At 42.7% G+C, this 24,023-nt stretch overlaps 1 protein-coding gene across 3 annotated transcripts in view; it reads right to left on the bottom strand.

Moving 5' to 3' along the window:
• TNIK (TRAF2 and NCK interacting kinase) overlaps positions 1-24,023 on the bottom strand; it is a 305,023-nt gene that overhangs the window by 117,289 nt on the left and 163,711 nt on the right. For all 3 annotated transcript variants that reach the window (XM_077825854.1, XM_077825855.1, XM_077825856.1), the window contains exons 3-4: positions 15,474-15,530; positions 9,178-9,303 (exon numbers count right to left, since the gene is read on the bottom strand). In XM_077825854.1, coding sequence (XP_077681980.1) covers positions 9,178-9,303; positions 15,474-15,530 — 183 coding nt within the window. The remainder of the gene's footprint in view (positions 1-9,177; positions 9,304-15,473; positions 15,531-24,023) is intronic.

Raw genomic sequence — 24,023 nt, 5'->3', positions numbered from 1 at the left:
GAAGCTGCCGCCGAGGAAGGAGCGCCGCCCCAAGAACAGCTGAAGTGCTGTCCCTTCTGATTTGCTGGTGCCTAGAGCCGGCCCTGCTCAGCTCTGTGCTTGGATACAGAATGGGACTGAGAGCAGGTCAGTGTGTCAGGACAGCCAATATAAACCTTTTAGGGACCATTACACTTTCATAGCTCCTTTATAAAGGCCCCCTTCTTTACTGTCGTAAACATCATTACTCTTTATACGACAACCACAGTTCTTAACACCTGGAGCCAAGAGCAGGGCATTAAAAATTCCATCGCCTTCACCTGGTAATTCAGCAGAAAAGCTTCTGCTTGTTTCTGATAATGAGAAACCAATTGATTTTGTATTAAGCATCGATTAAAATATTCAGTAGAAAGGAACGTTCCCATTCAGCGTGCTGAACTGAATAGATAAAAGTGGGTTTTAATTGACTCTACTAGCAGTCCAGCTAGAACGGGTTGCAAATTAAAGAGCACTGCCTACAGTTCTCAGACTCTGCTCCTTTTAAAGCTTCGGCACCACAACGACACATCTGTCTGGTTGCTTTAGCCCGCGGGGTACAGAAATGCATGCCACTGACACACCAGTCTCCTTCCTTCGAAGGCAGTGGCTGACAATATAAACACCCTTGCAGACTTTCATAAATAAATAATTTGTCTGGCTACATTCTGTTAGCACCTTCTAACAGCGCGAGGCCAGACAAGTAATTCATGCCACTTAGGAAGCCTGAAAATAGGTATCGTCAGGACTAAGCAGGACTTCAAAGAGTGGAAGAGAAATGAGTGGACACAGTCACATACAGAGCTCCTGCAGAAATAGCTTTGAACAAAACTGGAAATTAAATAGCTTAGGCTTACTTAGCCACAAAGCAGCAGAAAGTCTTGCTTATGACACACTGTCCATCCTCTCAGCCAGACTCCATTAACTAGTCCTGTTCAATGCCAGTCTCCTTATAACTGCCTCTTTCCAAACACTCCTTTTGTATTTTGCTCTCAGGTCACATGGATTATCGCTTAAAGTGGGCCTTGAAGGAACTGACCAGAATTAAAGGTCAGCTTAAATCTTTTCCTGCAAAGCTCAAACTTCTAAATATTTAATTTGGGTTGGTTAAGGTTTCAGCTGTGCAGAGACATTCTCCAATGAGTCCACTCAAAAGAATGATAGAGCCCAGCATGGATACAAAATCTGTACCCACAACCGATCTGCGATCCACAAACATGGTTTGCAGAATGAGACCAGTTCTCTTAGGTACACATATGTGCAACCCCCCCCCCCCCAAAAAAAAAAAAAAGAGTGGATGAGTTTGCATGCATGTAAATGACAGCAGGATTTGGATCATCACTATGGGCCAAATTCTACTCTCAGGAACACAAATGTAAATCTAAACTACAGTGGGAGTTCCCCTGGATTTACACCAATAGTGCCAAGAGTAAAACTGGCCCTTATAGATTTTAAATGCTGAAAAATATAAGAAAAAATTAAATGGTTCCAGGTCTCATTGTTACATTTTAAAATCTTTCCTTTTTTATTTTTTGCAGGATTCCCCTGATGCATACACCTCTGTACCTGGAGCATCTGCTCACTGACAGCCTGGCTGCAGTTGGAGTTATCCTGATTTAGGATCATTCTTGGGAGAGCCACCCCTCAGCTGATCTGTCTGTAAGTGACATTATATCTTAGGAAAGGCTGACTGAGTGCACTCCCTCCCAGCTGTGGCAGAGGACTGCATGGCAGGGCATAGAAGCAGGGACTCCGAGGTACTTGCCAAGGGTAGGTATTCTGAAGGCTGCATGTTTTTATTTCCCCCTCTTCTCCCCCCCCCCCCGCCTTATAAATCTACCTTCCCACTCATTTTTAGGGTTGCCATGGAAGCAATCCATCTCCCACCAGAAAGGCAAGTACCTCTCCCCACTGGGGAATGGCTACATTACTACTGCTCTGCCCTCAGCTGTCACCAGCCTGAAGCTTACTCTGCATGCAGTGTAAATCCAATTCTAGAAGCCACAGCAAAATCCTATACAATTGTACACGCATGGCAGATCTTGTTGGTTAATCACTTCAATACACTGCAGATGACAAGGACAGATGACAATCATCCAGCAAAGCAACACCCATATTAACACATAGCATACAGCTATGGGGTAACATATTGAACTTAAGAAGAAACCCTACAGCTTCTGATAATATTTCCAGAAACAGCTCTGGAACATCAATGTGCTCAGGAAGGACTTCTTTGTGTTGATCACTTTTGCAATCAAGTACAAGTTTCTTTATGACCCCCTGCATAATTCTATCCCTCTCTAAAAATCCATCACTTACATCCCCTCCCCATGCCCAGCACTCTGACGCTGATGCCAACCTCAACATCTTAGTGGTCTGCCTCTCTCAAATGACCCCATGCTTTCTTGAACAGTGATGCACAATACATGGAATGCTCTCTTTGAGCTGGTATAAAAGGCCATTACCCTCTATTCATTTAATCTTTCTTGATGCCTACCATGACACCTACAAGCAATTTGTTCACTGTCCTCTACTCTATTTACTTTATTTATCTGATGAGTGAACTACTCATTTAAGTGGGGATAGGAAGTCCAGTGATCAGAGGGAGGTCATAAGGAGACTGGAATTAAGGCTGGGAATTGATGTTTGGGGTCAAATAGGTGATAGGATGGAGGGATAATGTGGGGGCGGACGGTTGAATTCAATGGGTTTAACTTTATAAAAAGTTCACTAGCAAACTTTCTGCCTACCATCGCACTGATCGCTTTGCTTGTGGCTCCAATGCTCATCCTCTGTCTTCTTAGACTGCACATTCTTCTGTACAGGGAATGTGTCTCTCTGTGTGGAGCTCCCTTGTTCACAAGGTGTGTGCATGCTGCCATTCCCTGCCCAGGGCTGTGCTAAATGGTAGGTCACTGTGGAGTAGGAGGTATTGCAATAATTGGGCCTACAGTTTTCCCCTAATTGTGAGCTCAGGTATGAACAGTGTCTGAAAGTTCAAAAAAAGTCACCATAACCTATAACAACAAATATTGATGGGAAAAGGTGCAATAAAGAGACAGACTGAATTAGTCCAAACAAAAAGGCCTACTGCCATGAATCAAGGACCGTGTTAAGATCATGCCTGATAAACGAAACAGTGTGGGGCTGGAAATCAATGAACCAAAATTGGGGTGTGGGAAATTAGATCTATTTGGTGGACAAAATAATGAGAGGAAGGGTCATTCTGTCCATCACTCCCTTTTGGGCTCCCTAAAAGAAGAGAAAAAAAATCAGTGGAGGAGAAAAGCTGACTACTGTGACACTGACTGACTGACTGATGAGAGAAGGAGAAGAAGTGAGCTTCACCATCATGGCTGCCATACCCATCATCTCCTGGGACTCCTAATCCTGAGAAATGTCCTGATCAGACCAGGTCTGAAAAAGGGACCCTAAAGACATTTCCATCTCCACCATCTCCAGCTAAATCCTGAACAACACCTAGAATGTGAGACTTGGTCTCCCGCCTCCCACAACCGTCCTTTTCCTTTCCTGTCTTATTTCTTCTCTTTCCTATTTCTCTCCCTTTCCCTTCTGTCTCTTAAGAGTCTGGCTTAGCCAGTCAAGACTGCATATTTTGCAACATGCTGAAAGCCTGTGACCAGAAATAAGCAGCCAGAAGCAATGCCCTGAACAGCCAGACGCTGGCACATGTTTGCCAGGTCTCAAAGCAGCTGATAAGATCGTGTATTGTGCCTGTGGTGGGTTGCTGTTGTTTTTTTTAAAGCAGTGAGGTTGCAAGTTAAATTCAACACCAGAAACAGAAGCTGCATTTTTTAAATCTTTGCGGTTCTTTTCTTTCCCCTTTTGCATGTGTGCCTATCTTGTTTTGTCTTCTAGGAATTGGGACTGGACTTTAACAGCAGCAGCAACACTGACAGCTTTAGCCCATCTCAACTAACTTCTCTTTTTCCCAAAAGGGAAGTTATTACCATCTTTACTACCATCTAGGACAGAGGTGGGCAAACTACGGCCCGCGGGACCGTCCTGCCCTGAGCTCCCAGCTGGGAGACTAGCCCCTGGCTCCTCCCCCGCAGCCATGCCGCCATGCAGGGAGCGCTGTGGCCCACCGCTCCTGCTGGGCAGCGCGGCTTGTGCCCGCCCACCTCCCAGGCTTTCCAATAAGCCTGTCATGCCTCTCTGAGCGGCATGGTAAGGGGGCGGGGGGCAAGGAGTCCTGGGGGGCAGTCAGAGGACAGGGGGTGGGTGCAGGGGGTGGAGGTTCTGGGATGGGGCGGTCAGGGGACGGGGACTGGGGGGGTTGGATAGGGCATGGGAGTCCCGGGGGGGGAGGGGCTGTCAAGGGGCGGGGGAGTTGGATAGGGGACAGGGGAGTTGGATAGGGGGCAGGAGTCCTGGGAGGGGGCAGTCAGGGGACAAGGAGCAGGGCGGGTTGGATGGGTTGGGGGTTCTGAGTCAGGGGGTCAGGAAGGCGGGAAGTGGGAGAGGGTGGATGGACGGGCAGGCTGTTTGGGGAGGCATAGCCTTCCCTACCTGGCCCTTCATACCGTTTCGCAACCCCGATGTGACCCTCGGGCCAAAATGTTTGCCCACCTCTGACCTAGGAGATGGTCAGACAGGGGGGTTTTCCTTCTAAAGACTCCCCACAGCTAAAGGGTAAAGGAAAAAAGGGATGTTGTTAAAATGAAAGCCTTAGTAACTTACCCTACAAATGGTTTAACTGTTTTCCTTCTTTTCTATAGATCTTTAATAAAGGGTTAACGGATGTTTAATGGTATTTGCCAGGGCACAAAGCATATCTGTATATCATTCTGTATATCAACCCCTGAACCTCATTTAACACTGTTTAATGTTGGACAATTTCAGGGTGATGTTAATACCTTTAACTCTTTCAGCCCATATAGTCCATTAAATTAATGCAACAGGGGCCATTGTCTCACCCCCTCCCACCCCCGCTGAAGGAAGATTTGCATCCACAGGGGGATGTGTAAGGGAGCAGTCCATGCACTACCCTGAGCAGACTGATCGTATGCAATTACCAGGGCATACAAGCAGGAGGGAAGCTTTCTTGTGCCTTCTTCTCTGTGCACCCACAAGGACCAGGCACAGTCTGGCACTAATAAAGGAAGGCATTAGCTGAAAAAATGCACCAACACACAAAGACAGCTGGGGAAATCAGAGCTGCATTTTTATGTTTTGATGGTTCGGTTTAGCTCTATTTCCCAAAAAACATTCCTCAGTATTGAGTGACCTTATGACCTAGTCCACCTGTTAGCTGAGCTCTGCTACTTTATGCCCATTGCTATAGCCGATCTACCTGGATAAGACAAACTAATAGTAATACTGGGGGCAAAATTCTCTAAGATTTGCAGTGAATTTTGTCTCAGATAGTCTCCTCTAGCTACATGCATAGGACCTCCATGGACAGAAGATCAGCATGAGCAGAGAGAAAATCGAAGATATCCATCACGCACATCTGAAAGCAACATTTTGACCAAAACATGGTTAAATCAATTTTCAATGTCTTTTACACTTAGAGCCACACAGTTAAAGGCTTGAAGGAACCATCAGATCACCCAGTCTGACCTCCTGTATATCACAGGCCACCAACACCACCTAGCAGCTGCACATTAAACCCAGCAACCAAAATCAAACCAAAGTGTTACAGCCCACAAGAGACTAAACACAGACCAAGAGTAGGAGGGACCTAGGTGCACCAATGCCAGAGGTGCCTGCAACACACCCAGATAGCCCCGGCCAGCGACTTCACTCCACGCTGCAGAAGAAGGTGGGAAAAAAACCAAGGTCACCGCCATCTCCAGTGTCAAATATTTTACCTTGCTCTTCCATTTCGTAGTATACAAGTGGTTTTTATTTCCCTCTTACAAATATGTCAGATTTGTGATACTGCATCAGTAGTGTCAGGAGACACAGCAAAGTATGCTGTGTGCAGCTTTCTAGTTGCAGGAAAATTAGTCGGTGTAGTAGCTCATTATTTCTTTGCTGGTTGCTGTTATTGAATGGAGAACAGCAGAACTGAAAGACCTCTTCACCACTATGGTGCCGCGCAGGAATGACAATATGTTGTCAGACGCTTGTCTTGTTTCCAAGAGATCTTAATCTCTATTGAAAAAGCTCCCTTTTTCGATTTCCATATCAGCCCTCTCAGTGTCAATAAAGAGAATTACTTGGGCATTATCAGAAACAGTTTTATTTCAATAAAGAGCCAGTGAAAAATAAACAAGCCTTTATCTCCAGAGCAACCACTGATGAAATTGGAACGCATGAGAATTCTATCAGATACCTCAAACAACAGTGATTTAATGTGGAGACAAAAGCATTGCTCTTCTGCCACTGTCAAAGGAGTTTCCCTCGAACACCTCTTATTCAGCTCCAGTACATGACATAGACTTTCTAAAACTCTATCCACTTAACCACTTTTAAATGTAAAGAGGATGGCTTTCATCAATAGCCTGCAAGCTTTAAATGGTTGTGATTAATCCCTTCTTCAAGTAAAGGTCCAGAATCTGGCCCAGCTCCTGAGGGGTTGATTCATAGATTTTTTTTCTTTTTTTTTAAGGCCAGAAGGAACCATTAGATCATCTAGGCTGACCTCCTGTACAACACAGGTCATGGACGTGTACTCAGTTATCGAGCCCAAAGGGATGCAAATGCAGGTGTGCGTATAAGAAGCTTTTTCCCTTGCACACTTGTGGAGGGGGGTCACCAGAATCCTCTGGGGCAGTAGTTCTCAAACTGTGGGTTGGGACCGCTAAAATGGGGTCTCCAGGGCTGGCATTAGACTTGCTTGGCTCAGGACTGAAGCCAAAGCCCAAGCCCCCGCGACCTGAGGCTGAAGGCAGGGCTTGGGCTCTGGCTCAGGCTTCAGTCCTCCTTCCTGGGGTTGTGTAATAATTTTTGTTGTCAGAAGGGGACTGCAGTGCAATGAAGTTTGAGAACTGCTGCTCTGGGGGAATCACAATTCCTGCTTGCGCCTCCTTTGGTTCCAGTTATCTGAAGGAGGTGGAGCTCATTTATTTGCCTGGTGGGGAGGGTTTGACAAAGGAGGTTATTCTATTTATGGGAGATTCTTTTCTGGCATTATTTATCTTTAGCAAGTTTGGGTTGCTGTGGAGGCCCTTGGATAGGAGCTTTAGAAATAAAACTGTCTGACCAGAAAAGAGTTAATCATCAGACAGAAACAGCAACAAGGTAAAAACAAATTCCAACATGTACAACTGTAACAACATGCTCATGCATTGTCAACAGAGTGGGATACCAGAACCTCCATTAGCACTGAAGCATAGACTGCTACCACTTGAGCTATAGGGCTAACTACAAAGCTAGCAGCAAGAGAAAGTTTTTATCCCAGAGACCGGATGGTGCAATGTGCTGATCAAAGGGAAGATCACGGGGAGCCTACCCAAGGTCTCCCTTCCTAACCTGTCAGGGTGGTTAAGCACTGGAATAAATTGCCTAGGGAGGTTGTGGACTCTCCATCATTGGAGATTTTTAAGAGCAGCTCAGACAAACACCTGTCAGGGATTGTCCAGATAATACTTCATCCTGTCACGAGTGCAGAGGACTGGACTAGAAGACCTCTTGAGGTCCCTTCCAGTCCTGCAATTCTATCTTGAGAGTTTAGGAGAGCTCCTGTGTCATGTGGTGCCCCAGAGGATGGGATGAGACACTAGGGCCATTGAGCATGGTCAGGAGACAGTAAGCCTGGCATGGTACAGCTGAGCTCTCCCCCCTAGGCCAGCTGTTCTCTGTACAGCATCTGATGTTGTGGTGGCAGCCTGAGCCTGATTTTTTAGAAGGCTTGTGTTTAGTTGTTTTGGCAAACTACCAACATTTTCCCAAGGAACACAAGCAACACAAAGGAAATGGTAATTTTAACAGCTTATAAGACTGCTAAACCTGAATGGAATTTCATAGGACAAAGAAAAGGCACTTCTCTAGCCCAAGGGCTTTCTTCTTGTTGAACTGTATAGACCTGCCACAAACAAAGGATGTGCAAGAGGTTCTAAAATAAATATATTAATAAATAAAAGAATAATAAATTGTAAGAACATTTTATAATGAACAGCCTGAGCCAACCTAAATACAGGGATCACTGGCAGCGGTCCTTCAGTTCGGTTGTATTTTTTGTCACGGGTGCCATGGAAGTCATACATTCCTTGATTTTATTTTTTTTATTCCCATGACTTGTTGACATTTTGGCACATGCATATGACGATAAACAGCTGAACCAATTTATCTGGGAACCGTAGAAAACTGCCAGATAAAAGCCTGGGCTGGATGAAATGCTAAGTAAACCAATGCTCTGCAACAACTCTGTGGGGTTCAAATGAGTATACCACCAACTCTGCACTGATCTGCAGTGGAATTGTGATTGCTCCACACCCCATACAAGTCATGCCTGAGAGCACCTCAAGTTGAGCACCCAAAAACTGGAGAATCCCAAATTAGGGAACACTTCAAAACTTGGGTCTGAATTCCTCCCTCCCCACAACGTAATGGGAAAACCCTTGAGTGCAGGGCAGAGCTTACAAGAAGGTTGGCTCCAGTACGGCAACTATTATTTGTGTATCTGACCATGGTTATCATAGCACAAATCACAGTTCTAGTTACTTGCAGGGTTATTTAGACTACAAAACAATACCTACATTGCTGGATTTAAACTAATTTCCCATTAGTTTTAGGTTTCAGAGTAGCAGCCGTGTTAGTCTGTATCCACAAAAAGAAAAGGAGGATTTGTGGCACCTTAGAGACTAACACATTTGTTTGAGCATAAGCTTTCGTGAGCTACAGCTCACTTCATCGGATGCTCACAGGGATTCGACTATTTAGCTTTAGTATTCTACTGAAAAGTCTTTGGCCGAAAACTTCCTTTTCTCCAACGCATCACTAAATTCCACCTACGTGTTTATTTTTGATCGACTCCTGTATTAAAGGTATAATCCGGTCTCTGTGGCAAAACAGGGGTCTGTTCTCTCACATCACAGCCTGCAAGCAGGTGCAAGCAATATGAAGATATAGCATTTAAAAAAACAACAACAGCTCCTAGGGTGGAGGTTAGACTGCAACTGGAGGAAACTCAGTAGATCAAACCCCAATGCTTATAAAAGGAAGAAGAGGACATTTAAAAGCACTGCCTACCCAGAGTTGATCATCCATTCCGGGTGGGTTCTTTTTAATAAAAGCACCATAATATGTGGCTATATTTCGGTGATGAGAATATTTCTTTAGCATGTTAATTTCCTGTTTGATCTCCTCCTCTTCATCCTGGGATAAGAAAAAATAAAACTCAGTGACACCAAAGAACACATTTCACAGATTTTTCATTGGCATGATTTCTCTTCATCTCTGTTGCAGTTAGTTAATTTAAGCAGGCCACATCTCTGCCCCCTCTCCACCTGACTAATTTTCCTTATGCCCTTTATTTAGGCCTGTGCTTCACAATGTGGCACATATTCAATCCTAGTATAAATAGGTGTAATTCCAATTTAAGGCAATGGGACCCATGGCTGAGCCTTGGAATGTTAAGTGTTATGACTACAGACCTTGGAAAAGGTCATTTTTAGGTGAATTTAGTGCTTGTGATAAGTACTGGTTAAGAGGCCTGAAGATTAAAGTCTTCTCTTTCTCCTTCTCCTCGGGAAACCACTTTGAGGGTAAAAAAGCAGTTCAGTCTCCAAGCACATTCAGAACTTGGCCTCTCTTCTAAGCCCAGTTACCTGCTGTGATGAGGCGGACTGACCAGCTCATTTTACACAGGCTACAGAACAGTCATCACATGGTAAGAACTTTAAATCACAGTGACATAGTCTGGAGTCAGACAGCCATAAGACATCAAAGGTTCCAGAGTCTATTGCCAGATTGTTGAGCCTCTTGGCCAAGAGAATAGATTATACATCTTTATTGGCAGTTCAGTTGCTATTTACTTATTCATTTTACATTGTTTAGTCTTTCAGAATTCTCTGAAGATAACCATTTGGGCTCGAGGGTGTACCATACACGAGTCGCTCGGCAGCTCCATCACCTTCACTATAGTACTTTTCTATCCCCGTGGCCAGTGGCCCATTTATATTATTCCAGAAAGCAAACCTTGGTACAGAAGTCACCCCATGGTCTTTAACCTTATCACAGTAGCCAAAAAGTATGTTTACAAAATATTAGAATTTATTCATGTTAAGGAAAGGTTATGCAAGCTGAGCTGGGAAGTTCAAAGGCCGAGCTGCAAAACTCTGAGGTCACCCTGCTGTGCTTAAGTATTGTCGGGCATGTTGGATTTGAGATTTAAATGTATGATTATCAAAAGCATGTACACTCAGTGACTGAGTTAGATAGGTACTAGGAAAATCTAGCCCATCCAGACAATTTCAGGATATTCTCATGAGGACAAATTCAGTCCTGGTGGAACTCCTTTGACCACCATGGAGTTGGGCTCACTTATTGGTGGGCTCAATTTGGCCTGCAAAACATCAAGAGTGGAACTAGTCTTTTGGGAGAAGAATTATGAGGATACACATTTTTGGCTTCTATTTCTTTTGCTTGTTTGCTTTGTTTACACTGGACTTGATCTGAGGAACCCTAATTTTATTTTATGTTGATTCTAGGATTCTAGTATGTTGAAATCTGAAGTGTCTCCAGAGCAGGAAAGAGCAGTTAACACCTGGTTGATTAGCTTTATTCTAAAGAGCCCTGAATAAATGTTACCTCCTTCCTCCTCTATTACCACCCCATCTGTTTTGTTCTGACTTCAGTTTTATAAACTAGCAAATCAAGAGACACCCTGGTGATCAGCTAATCTGCAAACATGAGCTCTTTCTAAACAACTGTATTTTCTGACCAGATGTCTCCCAACACATGGCGAGAAGCACTGATTTCTTTCTTTACTACAGAGAGTGACTAAATTATCATAGTCTTTAAGAAGGAATTCAGAGAAGAGCTGCAAAAATGATTAAGGGACTGGAGAAACTGACATGAGGAAAGATTTAAATGAGCTAATTAGGTATAGCTTGGGTAAACAACAACCTATTTTATTGTCTGCAAGAATCTGAAGAGTGTAAACACCAAAGAGGGTTAGGAATCGGCATAAAGGGTTATAAGTAAGGACATATCTATACGTACAGCGCTGCAGCTGCACCGCGTGTGGTGGGGGACGCGTCTGATGAGAGAGAGCTCTCCAGTCGGCATAATAAAACCATCTCCACGAGTGGCAGAAGCTATGTCGGTGGGAGAAGCTCTCCCACCGACACAGCACTGTGCACACTGGCACTTATGTCGGTGTAACTTGTATCACTTAGTGGGGTGGTTTATTCACACCCCTGAGCGACATCAGTTATACCACCATAATATGTAGTGTCGCCATAGCCTTAGAGTTATTACAGGGTGACCTAAAAGCCATCTCTTCTCCTGTTGTTCTACTGTATTGCTGGAAACTTCTGCTTGGTTTTATTTGTCCAGCATAACAGTGGAATCTGCTGGCAACTTAACAAGTGCACAGACTGTTACCCGGGGTTTTTAGAACCCCCAACAGGGGCAACTTAACTATTTTACTCCAGGCATTGTAAGGAATAAATTAACAGGAACGTAGCACTTCTGTTTGATAAGATTTATGCAAGTAAGCGTGCTTTATTTAGAATTGCAATTTATTAGATTTAAGCACACACAAACATAAGCAATAGGTTTAGAACATCAGGTTTGCAGTGGCCAGTTTCTTACCCACCAGGGAGAAAGGGTGTCAGGAAAAACGGTTTTTAAGATGGCTTTAGAGGACTGCTTTAAAGGACATTTCATTAGCTAATTCTTTATAACTAACGTTTACAAAACACATAGGTTACAATGACCCCTATCATATTATTACGTTTTTAACTTTCAATATGAAAGGCATTTCGACTTAAGGTTTTTTAACCACCAAGGATTTTGGTTTTCATTGTTTACTTGTTTGTTTTTTCCTCCCATTCTGATTAGCAGAAACTGTAGCTAGTTTTAACCTTGCTTTTAAAAGCCTGTTTTTAAATTAACCCTTAACTGTATGGTGTTTTATTACTTTCGGGTGGCTGAATGCACATAACATGGTTGCAATTAACTTGATCACACTCTGCGGTATACACACCCCTCAAATCCAGGGCAACAAGACCAACAAAGGATGATCTAGGCCACTGTTTTCCTCACAAGGAAATTAGATTCCAATATCAAATACCCATTGGCTCCAGCCCACCTCTGCTCCTAAGCATCCCGTCCCAGCTAGAAAGATACCTGCCTGCAGTTTACACAAATGCTGTATGACACTTTAGGAGTTCAGAATGCTCTCAGCCTGGGGAGGGTGACTGCTGGGAACAGCAGCTGAGAGGAATTAGATCCTTTCTATGAGGACATCGTATTATCTTAAATGTATGACCATCCTAGTTGTCACTTTTGTGCTGGACACAAAACCTCAAAGATCAGAGTAGTACAGGCCAAAAAAGGGTTAGGCACACCCAAACCCTAAAAGCAGACATGAGCCAAAACATTCAGACATGGGTGCCTAAGGTTGGGCAGTGAACTAAAAGCAGCCTGGTTTCGAGAGACTCACTGGCAGTGCTGACTGAAGTCAGTGGGACTTGCAGGCACCCTGGACCCCCTGAAAAATCATGGCACTTTTATTTAGTTGCTCTATTATTAGGTCTTTTCATTGCAAAGAAGAGGCTGGACACTTGTAGAGGAAGCTGAAAGCAAGGAGCAGCCAGCGGTGTACGACCTGCCAACTTGCTGCACATTACCAGCAAGTGCTCCAGAGACCTTGAGTAAATCACAGACCACAGGTTTGGAAGCACTCCGCTAATGAAAGTGGAGAGAAAAAGGCTAGGACATTTGGATCCCAGGTTTTATTTTGGGTCCCTCTTCAGGTTAAAATTATTTTAAATAAAGAATTAAGCCGAAACACAAAGATCAAATGTTGACGATCAGTGTGGTGTGTCAGAGACTTTCAGTGACAGAGATAAACAAAAGTGTGAATTCTGAGGAAATCCCAAGCGGCGGGACATCAGCTAAACCCTTGATGGGGTTTATTTCTTTAAAAAAAAAAAAAAGGAATTACTATGCCAAGATCTGGTGCTACTGTAGCTGCTCAATCCTAAAGTAAAAGCTTCATAAACCACACAATAACAGCAGTCTTGTTTCCATGCTTTTATCTCCATCAGTTTTATTACAATAATCTCTATGAAGTAGGTCACATTGTATGTGCAAGGGCCAGCTCCTTAAAAATTAATCTCAGTCCATAATTCAGAGATCGTAACTACACACATTGATCAAATGCAGTAATTTGGGGGCAGCTTTCTGCAACCTTCTGTACCATACAATTAGGGGGAACGGTAGTTAAGGACAACTAAGCACAGTGACCAGGAGCCTTAGTGATTCTCCGAAACAGGTTCACTTTCAACACTGAGTCAGTTATGGGAGTGATGGAGTAGCTGTTAGCTGATTTATCACACAGGGATTTTCCATTGTGAAGTGCAGATGATTTCTTTTGCATCAGCATCTTTCTTTCTACAGCTGATCAGCTGATACTTGCAATCTCTTGTCATTTGCATATTTCTCCTACTTGCTCTCTCAGGGCTGGGGTTGTTTGAGGGTTACTGAGGGTTACTGTTTGCTACTGTAGGAGTGGCAGGAGAAGCAAAACAGAGGCCAGGCTGTGGTAGGTTTTCTGCTTTTTTGCAGATTTGTTTTTCAGAATTTCTTTTTGTACATTTTAAAAAACCCTTTGTTTTTAAGTAGGGGTAAGTGCAACACAAGAGCTCAATCATTAAATAGCTGAACAGAGTATCCAATCAATGCCAAATATTTGGGTTGGGACCTTTAATGTTTTAGGTTTTCACACCCATCAATATAAGAAAAGCAGGAAGCGGAGGACTTGCCATCCTGGCCTTCCTAAAACAGAGTCAAAAGGAAAAGTGACAATTGCTGCTCATTTTTGTTGGCTATGCCCTGCCACATTACAACTGAAATTGTAATAAAGTGGATTCAGATTTGAATCCCCCAGATCCAAACCCACCCTCAGGTGGTGATTCAGATCTTAAGCCAGAAGGCTCCTGTTTTCAGATGTGGCCCAAGGGGGCAGGAATCTTCCAAGATCAGCGTGTCTCACTGGATTTTTGCTACTTTCTTCCAAAATCTGTAGCAAGCAGCTGATGAAATTTTGGGGTCACTGAATGCCACTCTGACCCAAATTTAGCCCTAGTTTGACCTCAAAAGGGAAATTTAGAGTTCAGGCTAAAATCTAATCCAGACCCAAACAAACCTTGTGGGCTCATCATTTACCCATTTTTGCCACAAAGTGGCCTGACTATCTTTGTTGAATCTCATCTGCCCATTTCCTGTACAATCAGATTTCTGGAGATTCTGAGGTGAACTATACTCGGGGTTATTTGTTTGCATCTCCTTCCCACCTCACTTACATTTATCTACTCTTTGTTTCCATACATCTTTTTTCTCTCTAAGGTAAAGCTAAACATGCTTGTGAGGCCTATTGACTACTTTTATCTCTATGTATCTACGTAGTTTTGTATGTGTTGTATTCCTGAAAACTAATTTTAAAATGTTAATTAAAAAAAAAAAATAAAGGTGGGAGGATCTGGATCAAGTCCTATATTCTGAAATTTGTAATTTCATTTAAAAAACAAAACCTTGATCCCAAATCTGGCGTTGTTTATCCAGGCAGGAACTTTGCAAGGCATGATTCCTTCTTGAATAAGGCTCTTACTAAGTAACATTCTCAAATGCATCTGTTTAGGCTTCCAAGAAGTATACGAATTACACTGCTTTTTCTTCTGTGGCCTTTTGGGAAATGGTTAGACAGTTCTTTCCTATTAATCTGGTTATTCATTTAATATCTGGAAAAAATTAATTTTCTCAATCTCATGTAAAGTTTATGTGATCACTGCAACACATTTTTCTCTATGACTATGAAACCGTGTTAATTAGATACATATAGGGTACATCTTCATTGCAGCCAGGAGTATGAATGGTAGCAATGTAGACCTACACATAATGTAGTTGGTTAGACGCACTGCAGGACTGGGGACCTTAATTTGGTAACTAGTCAACGACTTATGGATATGAGTAACTTTATGTACATGAATGGTATCATGGACTGCAATGGAACTACTCATATGAATAAAGTTTCTCACGAACATCAGTATTGGTAGGATTGGGGCCTTAGATTATGTTTACCGTTAGCACTAAACAGCTGTATAACAAAGCTTGTATTCAGGACCTGGCCCTGTTTCCCACTGAAGTCCACATTAATTTTGCCATGGACTTCAGTGGGAGCAGGATTGGGCCCTAATACCCTTGCTTCTCCCAAACACAATCATTTCAGGAGTCATCACATAGTTTCACATGTGACTTCCCTCCGACTCCTGTTAGTAATTTATGGATATAGAAATAGCCAAATTAGGATACATTACCCCGGTGACGTCCATAACCTTAATCGCAGCAAGCTGTCCTGTTTTAACATGACGACCCTATCAAAGAAGAAAAGAAATAGTTTAATTTTTATTGCATTATATTACATACTGGCACCAAGAAAATTATTACAATAGGCCACAATTCTGTAAAAGTTTACTCACACGAGTAGTCCCACTGACATCAACAAGGCTACTCGTGTGAGTAAGGATTTTCAGGACTAGGCCTGGGATGAGTAACCTCATGTACAACACAAGTCAGACATGAATTTGTCATTGTATCATTGTTTCAACAACATTGTTAAACAATCTTATTGCTTTGGCAGCATTCCCAACATCACTGATTTTTCTTGAGTACCCTTTGAGCATCCATTGTGTGAAAGTTTCATTCCACCCACCATGTGTTTGATCAGTGAGTGAAGGATTCTTAGCGCTTGTTACATTTTCCCCACAAACAAGAGCTCTGCTAGCATCTCTCCGTCTACTACACTCCCCTTCACATTCCTGTACTGCGTCTCTCTCAAGCAAAGACAATCACCTTGCTGCAAACTATCCATTATGGATAAATGCCCACTAGAATACAGAATGACACTAACGTCAATCCATTTCTGTCCCGAGCCAGGGTTTGAAGCCAGCCCTCAGGGTAGCATGGTAACACAATGAAACAGGTACCCTCTGACCAGTCCCTTTTTATATAAATCAGAGACACTGACAACTGTTTAGTCAGGGCCTGATTCTGAGGAAGTGCTGGACATGTGGAACTCAAGCCCCAAAAGAGAACGTGATGTCATTTGGTGACTTTCTATCGACCTGAGTTTTGAACAGAGCTTAAAGCACATTTATTTTATCTATAACGACAAAACCAAACACCCAAAGAAAACCATTAAGGATGTAAAATAATTATTCTTTCGTTTTGAATTTTTTCCCCTCTACTCTGATGCAAAAGTTCAGTGTGTGACTGGACAGAGGAATGCCTAATATACCTCTGAGACTGCACTTTGATGCTAAATGAGTTCCTGGAGGTGGAACAAATTAGTAGAGTAGACATACTTTGATGTGGACATGTTACAAGACTCTAAACATGTTAATCAGTGTAGCAGTCAACTTCTGAGGAGTCGAGCCCCCATGAATGAACTAGGACAAAAATGAGTCTCATATATGTATATAAAATCACAGAAGAATGTCATAAAGACTCATATATATATATAAAATCACAGAAGAATGTCCAACTACTCTAGGGTTTAAATACTTGGCCAAACCTTAGGGGGAATTTGCCAAGAAAACTTGGTGGGTAATGATAGATATTAACATAGTTACAAGGAACATTTTATTTAAATAAATTCCGGGAAGATAAAATGTAAAATTAGTTTTCAATTCCTTAGTTTAGCAATCTGAAGGAATTTTTATAAATTAATTTGCTATTTCACCGTGTTCTCGGTCACTCTTTGCACTTATTCAAGCTCGGAAAGTGAAAACTGGCTGGCCACTTTCTTTTCCTCTCTACTAGGTTTCACTTTCTGGTTTCTCACGTATTAGCCCCAAACTGTTGTGTTTTGATGCAGAATGTTGCAGGGGAAGCTTTAAATCCAAAAAAACCATTTTCACTGAAGTAAAATATATATCAATAATGAGTAATAATAAATACAATAAACGGGCTTCATGTGTGTAATACTGTCCAGGTCAATTGAGGAAGTAGAAAGAGAAAGACGCAGGGCCCTTGGATGTATAACTAGCAAAGGCATCAGATGCCCATGCCCACCCCCACAATAAAAATAACTAGACAGATAAATACATAGATAGAACTTTCCAATGGCTGACTCCACCTACTAGTACAAAGAGGAAAGCGAAAAAAGAAGAAGAAAGTTCAGCAGGCCTCACATGCAGATAGTACACTAGCTTCATCTTCTGGCCCTGCACTTTACACATGGATTATGTGGCAAGGACTGTCACTCGCAAATTGGATGTTTAGCCACTTGTGATGCTGCATTATGACATGTACTGTAGTAAATGAACTGCTTTATTGCTTACTTACACCGTCGTCTTTCGAGATGGATGATTGCCTCCGATTCTTAGATAACAGCTCAGGAATTCTCCTTGAGCTCAGGTAATACAGACTGGATTATAAACCCACCAAAGTTAATAGGAATCTTCCCATTGATTCAATAGGCTTTGGTTCATACCCATAATGCTGAAGATCGCATGTTTAATCTCCACTGAGAATTGTGTGTTTGAACATACAAGACAATGGTTTTATTTTACAAACATGTCATATTATGATTTTTTAAAACATCGTTTTAAATTATACCTACATCTTTGGACTCTAATGAACTGACTGGGCCCTTTATGGAAAATGTTTAGCTAAATTCAAAGTTCTGACAATCATGTATACATATAAATGCACCCTTGTTATTTGATTCATTGTGATATGAATTGATATTAACCCTTTATTTTTTGGTAACTGATAAACTGACAAAGTTGTAAGAAGACGATTGCTGGACAGCACTTGAGTAGGTAATTTCTGGATGGAAAAATGAGTGTATGCACATGCGGGGGGGCGGGGGGGAGGAGGGGAAGGGAGATGACAAAACAAAGAACCCAAACCGTTGACTGTGACTGTCTCTTAAAAATAGCAAACCACAAATAAAAGCTGTACAGTCAGAATATGTCAGCAGATAACGTCACAATGGTTCAAAAACAACCCCCACTAGTAGTGAAGCAGAACAACTGACGTTTAAAAAGCAAGACTACGAAAAGGCTCATTTTCTTGAGCTTTCTGGCCAATGAGGCACAGCCACTGAACAGCTAGTTCGTATGCAAACTGTTCACTTTTTCATTATATTCTATAGCACAATCTATTTTTGTACCATAATGAAGTGCTGCATTTTGCTCCGTGCTGATTTCCTTCTCTCCACAAATGAATCACACATTATATCAAAACTGTTCACATCAAATGTTCTCTTTCTCTCTCACACACACACCACAAACACGCAGAATGTAAGTGGGAAAGAAAATGAAAAGAAAGGGTGCATCCTCCGAGAAAATCTGTAGGCAACTATTTTGATGCACTGGTGCCAATAAAGGCAGCTGACCCGTTTTCCTAATGATTGTTTCCATCACAGCAGCATCCAGAAGCCCCACTGTACAAACACAGAGTGAGAGAGACCCTGCCCTCCTGAGCTTACAATGAATAGACAGATGGTAGAAGGGGAAACAGAGGCACAGCGAGAAGTGACTTGTCCAAGCTCACATAGCAAGTCAGTGACAGAGCCAGAGGAAGAATCCAAAGTGCCTTAATCACACTCCTATGCCCTACCTTATGATCGAATTCTGTTTGAGGCTAAGCTGCAGCTCTCACACAATGGAATGTGCCTCCAAGCTGGAATTTGGTCCTGAGATTTTAATAAAAGAACTCCAGTGTTCCCCAGTACGATTCAGCAGTTTGGTAAGTGTTGACTGTTTTGTAATGTATCATTTTACATTGACACACAGTAGAACCTTTGAGTCTACGGCCTTGCAATCTTACAACCTACGGCCCTAATCTTGCCAGGCACAGGCAGACTCTATACCCCTTCAGGAGCTCTACTGAAGTAAACATTACGGAAAAAAATAGCCACCTTTGGGGGAAAAGAGCAGTAAATGGCACAAAGCACAGTGCATAAAAAGAGGACAGGTGGGAAGGTGATTCCAGCCAAAAATATGGGTCCAAAGTCTGTCTCTTGTGAAAATAAGAGAGGGGTCTGAATGTTTATTTATTTATTTAGGAAGTTTTAATGGGTTCACAAATCCTAGCCATATAAATCAGAGACAAAACAACAACAACAAGAAGAGTGAGCTTCTGTTTATAGAAACACTGTACAGTAATATAAGCATCAGATCTCTCTATTTAACAGGGTGTTACCATAGTTCAGAGTGAACATCTTTATGCTGCCTACAACATGCTGTTTCTAGTGACTATTAAATTCAGAAATCTTTGATTACACATGTTTTCTATGTGTCTGTCAAATGTTAATATGTAAAAATATTGGACTGATTTTTTTTTTGGCAGGTGATTTTTTTTGTCTGAGTATTGAATAAATGGTAACCAAATATCTCAGTATCTATTTGTCCTTTGTCTAGTTTGTTGGGTACATAATTGGTGTGTTAATTTTTCCTTAACAACCTGCCATATTTTTTGAACCATTACCATGGGGTTCCACAGAGAGCCTTTGACTATAAGAGCTGATCTCATCAAATTCTATGGGCCCTGTTCTCTGGTTTGATTAATCCACTTTGCTCAAAAGTAGACAAACTGTCCCAAAGTGGCCCCTTCTGCCTAGGGGTACTCTCTACGGCCATAAAGCTGAAGGAGGCAACACAGCCGCCTCCGACTCCAGCATAAGCCTCCTGCCCCTGATGTGGAGAGAGGGAGGGGGCATGCCTGGGGCATGGCAGAGTGGACCTTCAATATACCCAATCCTCCACTGGCATAAAATCACCTAGGGACCTTACACCAATGTGGTGAGTTCGAGGTGCTGGGTGATGCAGGCTCCCTGAGAGCCTCCCACTTCACTGCATCCTTGTGTGTTGAAAACCACAGAACCGCGGGAATTCTAGTAGCTTTGACTTGTGACTTTATCTTGTATTAACTTAAGTTGGTGTCACATTAAAAAAAGCATACATTGTGGAATTTGAAACTATGGTTTTATCAGAGTTTTGCACCGGACTAAAATAGCTTCTGGAGACCCTTGACCTTCAGGTTCTGCTGCCAGAGAGAGACATAACATTAGGGAAAATAAATACAGATGGGATTTTTCTTTAGGAAATATCTTCCTATCAACTACAGCATTTCTCATTCATATGGTACAAACATGGAGGGAATGGAATGTCTCAGCTGTTGTAGCAAGTTCGTTTTGTCCAGAATATCATGCAGAAATATTAGAGTCTTTGTCCAGCATCAGTCTTTGCAAATTGTATGAACAAAACTGGGTCACTGGAGAGAATCCTGGAGTCCTGGGGGAACAGCATTACCATTCAGTATTCCAGGACATGTGCTATGGTGCACACGAAAGGAAAAACTGGAGCAAACGTGCCGCCAGACTAAGCACTCTAAGCAGCCACCTTTCCCAAAGGAAAGTGGAGATTGCTGCTCTGATTGCATTTTCTTGGGGGAGGAAAAAATCCAGGAAGAACGAATGTTAATATGTGTATTAAAATCAACTGACTAAATTCTCCTTGGGTATCAGTCTGGATAAACTCTGCTAATATCAATGTAGAATTACTCTGGTTTTACAGTGGTGTAATTATCTGCAGCATTTGACCCCATACGCTGTTTATGTTTTATGCTGAAGCCACTGTCTGGCTCTCTGAGGACAGCAGGCCCTTCTCAGACTCTAGCACTACCCCTTCCTGCAGATTAAAAAGATCCATTATATTATCTTGTTCTTAGCAGGGTACGGATTTGCCAGTCATTGCCAGACACCAGAGCTCTCACCAGGGATTTACAGGCACGCAGTTGTTGTGGGTGGACTTTGGATGGGCATGAGGTGGCTCTGCAGGCAGCAGAGCAATTTCAGAGAGCGATACGGCATTTCATTCCACCTAAATTTATTACTTCAATAGGAAGCCAATTCGCCCACTGGGAACTTCTCACTCATTTAACAAGGGGATTTATGCAGCCAGAGAGGCAGCATGTATTCCAACAATGCACCAAGAGCATTGTATAAAATGAAAATATTATTGCACCAGTTTAAATGTAGACAGGCAAAGGAGCAGCAGCTGGTTTGAGGGCTCCTACGTTGTTTCAGATTTCACACACACAAATTTGCACAAGCCCAGGCTAAAATTATGCCTCGCCCAGGCCCCAAAGTACTCAGAAAAAAGGAGAGGATGCAGGCAGCCCACATCCTCTCCAGCAAATCCAGAGGAATAATTTACCTACCAATGCACAGAAGCACAAGAGTGGAGAGTTTGCAGCCCTCGAGGGCGTATTTTATGGTGAGACATTGACTACACCTACTGAATAAGCATAGCATGGGGCGCCCCTTCCAGTGCTTAGGCCACCCCAAGGCATTATGGGTGAAGTCCTGGACCCACAGAAGTCCCCTCACCCCATTGACTTCCTTGGGGTCAGGATTTCACCCAATGCCTCTAGACACTGCTCTTTTGACAGCCCTGTTTGCCCTCCCAGGCATAAGCCATTAGGGAAGCACTGCTGATAAAGTACCCTGATTTTCAGAAAAGGGGAAGGGATATTTGTAATGCCATTTATTTAGATAGCATAATTTGTGAAAACAGATCCTCCAGCTGCCAAATTCATCTTGCCTTGCTCTGCCAGAGTGTCCCCAAACCTACCAACACTAATTAAAGCAAAGGGAGCAACAGCAGGGGATGCAGTCAAGGCTCATTGAGCATTCAGTAAAGCGGAGACCATGGATAAGGGAAGTGTAACACCAACAGACCCCGGTCATCGGCAAGTGGGATTGAATCTGGGACCTCTGGAGCTAAATGCATGAGCCTCTACTGCAGGAGCTAAAAGCCACATGGCCCTTAGCTGAGGCTGTAGCAGACTTATTAATCTCCAGCTGATCTCGGTGCCACTAGAGGGGACAAAGCACCACACCCAGGAGGTGTGTGGGTTACATAAGCAATAATGAAATTTAAAACAGTACATTCATAGACATTGCCTGCTCTTGTAATTCCAAAATGAATCACTGGGGGTAGCAGTGGGAGCAGCCCCAGCTGTTTTGCCAGGGCAGAAAAATGTTTTCAGAGCCACCCCTTGCTCCCACGCAGCAGCTGAGCCAAACAATAAAATTAAATTAAATTAAAATAAAATAAAAGGCTGGCCATCAGTGAAGGAACAACAGCTGGCCAATCAGAATGGAGAGGGGGGAAAACAAAACAGTTGAGTGGCACAGCACCCCCTGGAAGAAGGCATCCAGGGCTACCACCCAGCTTGTAGTAGTTCTTTGTGGGTCCATTAGCATGAGATCAGCAAGTCCAGTTGTGAAAACATAGCTTGTTCTTTGCACTTCCATAGTGTCTTCCACCCAAGACTCTCACAGATGGCTTACCAGACATTAATCAACAAAACTTCACAGCCCTGTGAGATAGGCCAGTGTCGTCATCACTAGCGACAGACCCAAGGAGCGCAAAATATTTAGCTTAACAAAGAGAAGAAGGTTAAGGGGTGACTTGGTTACAGTCTATAAGGGCCTATACTGAGAACAAATATTTGATAGTGGGCTCTTCAATCTAGCAGACAAAGGTATAACAAGATCCAGTGACCGGAAGTTGAAGCTGGGCAAACTCAGACTGGAAATAGAGGTGCACACATTTGTAACAGTGAGGGTAATTAATCATTGGAACAACTTACCAAGCGCTGTGGTGGGTTCATAAACACGGACAATTTTAAAATCAAGAATGGATGTTTTTCTTAAAGAAAACTCTTAAAGAGTTGCTTTAGTTCAAACAGAAATTATCTTGGGTAAGTTCTATGGTCTTTGTTAAGCAGGAAGCCAGATTAGAATATCACTGTGGTCCTTTCTGAGCTCAGAATCAGTGAATCCTCCAACATTATACAGACTGCTAAACAGAAAAGCAGTGTGGATATGTACCTTAACAAGGTCACACAGCAAGTCAGAGGCCAGACTAGTAACGGAACCCAGATGTCAGCTCCCACCCTTATTCTTTAACCACTGGACCAAAGTTTCTGTAAACATATTTGCCAGTTTAGAAATGGAAAGAAGAATTAGGTGAAGATTAGATGAGATGTAGCCAATAAATTCTCTAGCCTGCAGAGTTGTAAACAAAACATACAAAAAGCAAAATCATTGTTTGCAATGATGGATTATGTTGCCTCTACCCCCAAAGATTTTCAACTTCACCTCAAGTCAATGAAATGATGAACTCCTTATTCTAAGAGCTGGTCTACACTAGAAAGTTAGGTCGACCCAGCTACGTTGCTCCGGGGTGTGAAAAATTCACACCAAGAGATGTCATTAAGCCGACCCAAGCCTCAGCATAGACAGCGGTAGGTCAACAGAAGAATTCTTCCATCGACTTAACTACCACCTCTCGGAGAGGTGGATTTACTACAGCGACGGAAGAACTGCTTCTGTCATTGTAGTAAGTGTCTACAGTACAGCGCTACAGCAGCACAGCTGCAGTATTTCCAGTGTAGACAGTGCATAAGCATATTGTGACGTTAATTCTTCATAGAAACATGGTTATGATATGAATATGGTATAACTAAGATAGACTTTATGCAAGATGGGTCATGTGAGATATCATTGGAAAGGTTATAATTTACTGAATGTGTTTATCCAATTTGTATGCATGTATCATTTTTGTATCTGAAGCTGGGAATATTGACCATGTCTCTGTATTTCAAATGTGCTATGTTGGATGAGGCCAAACAATGTTAGTGGCTTATTGAAGAAATGCACACAAGCATAAGGGTTACCCCAGGAACCGTGTGCAATAGAAACCTCTCAAAGATAGCTCTACACAATGGGAGCTGTTTGATCCAGGTCAGATAGCTCTATACAATGGGAACTGTTTGATCCAGGTCAC

Source organism: Eretmochelys imbricata, chromosome 9 (genome assembly GCF_965152235.1).
Source record: "Eretmochelys imbricata isolate rEreImb1 chromosome 9, rEreImb1.hap1, whole genome shotgun sequence".
Lineage (NCBI taxonomy): Eukaryota > Metazoa > Chordata > Testudines > Cheloniidae > Eretmochelys > Eretmochelys imbricata.
The sequence above is the reverse complement of the archived record's forward strand: the minus strand, read 5'-3'. Positions and strand labels throughout refer to the sequence as shown.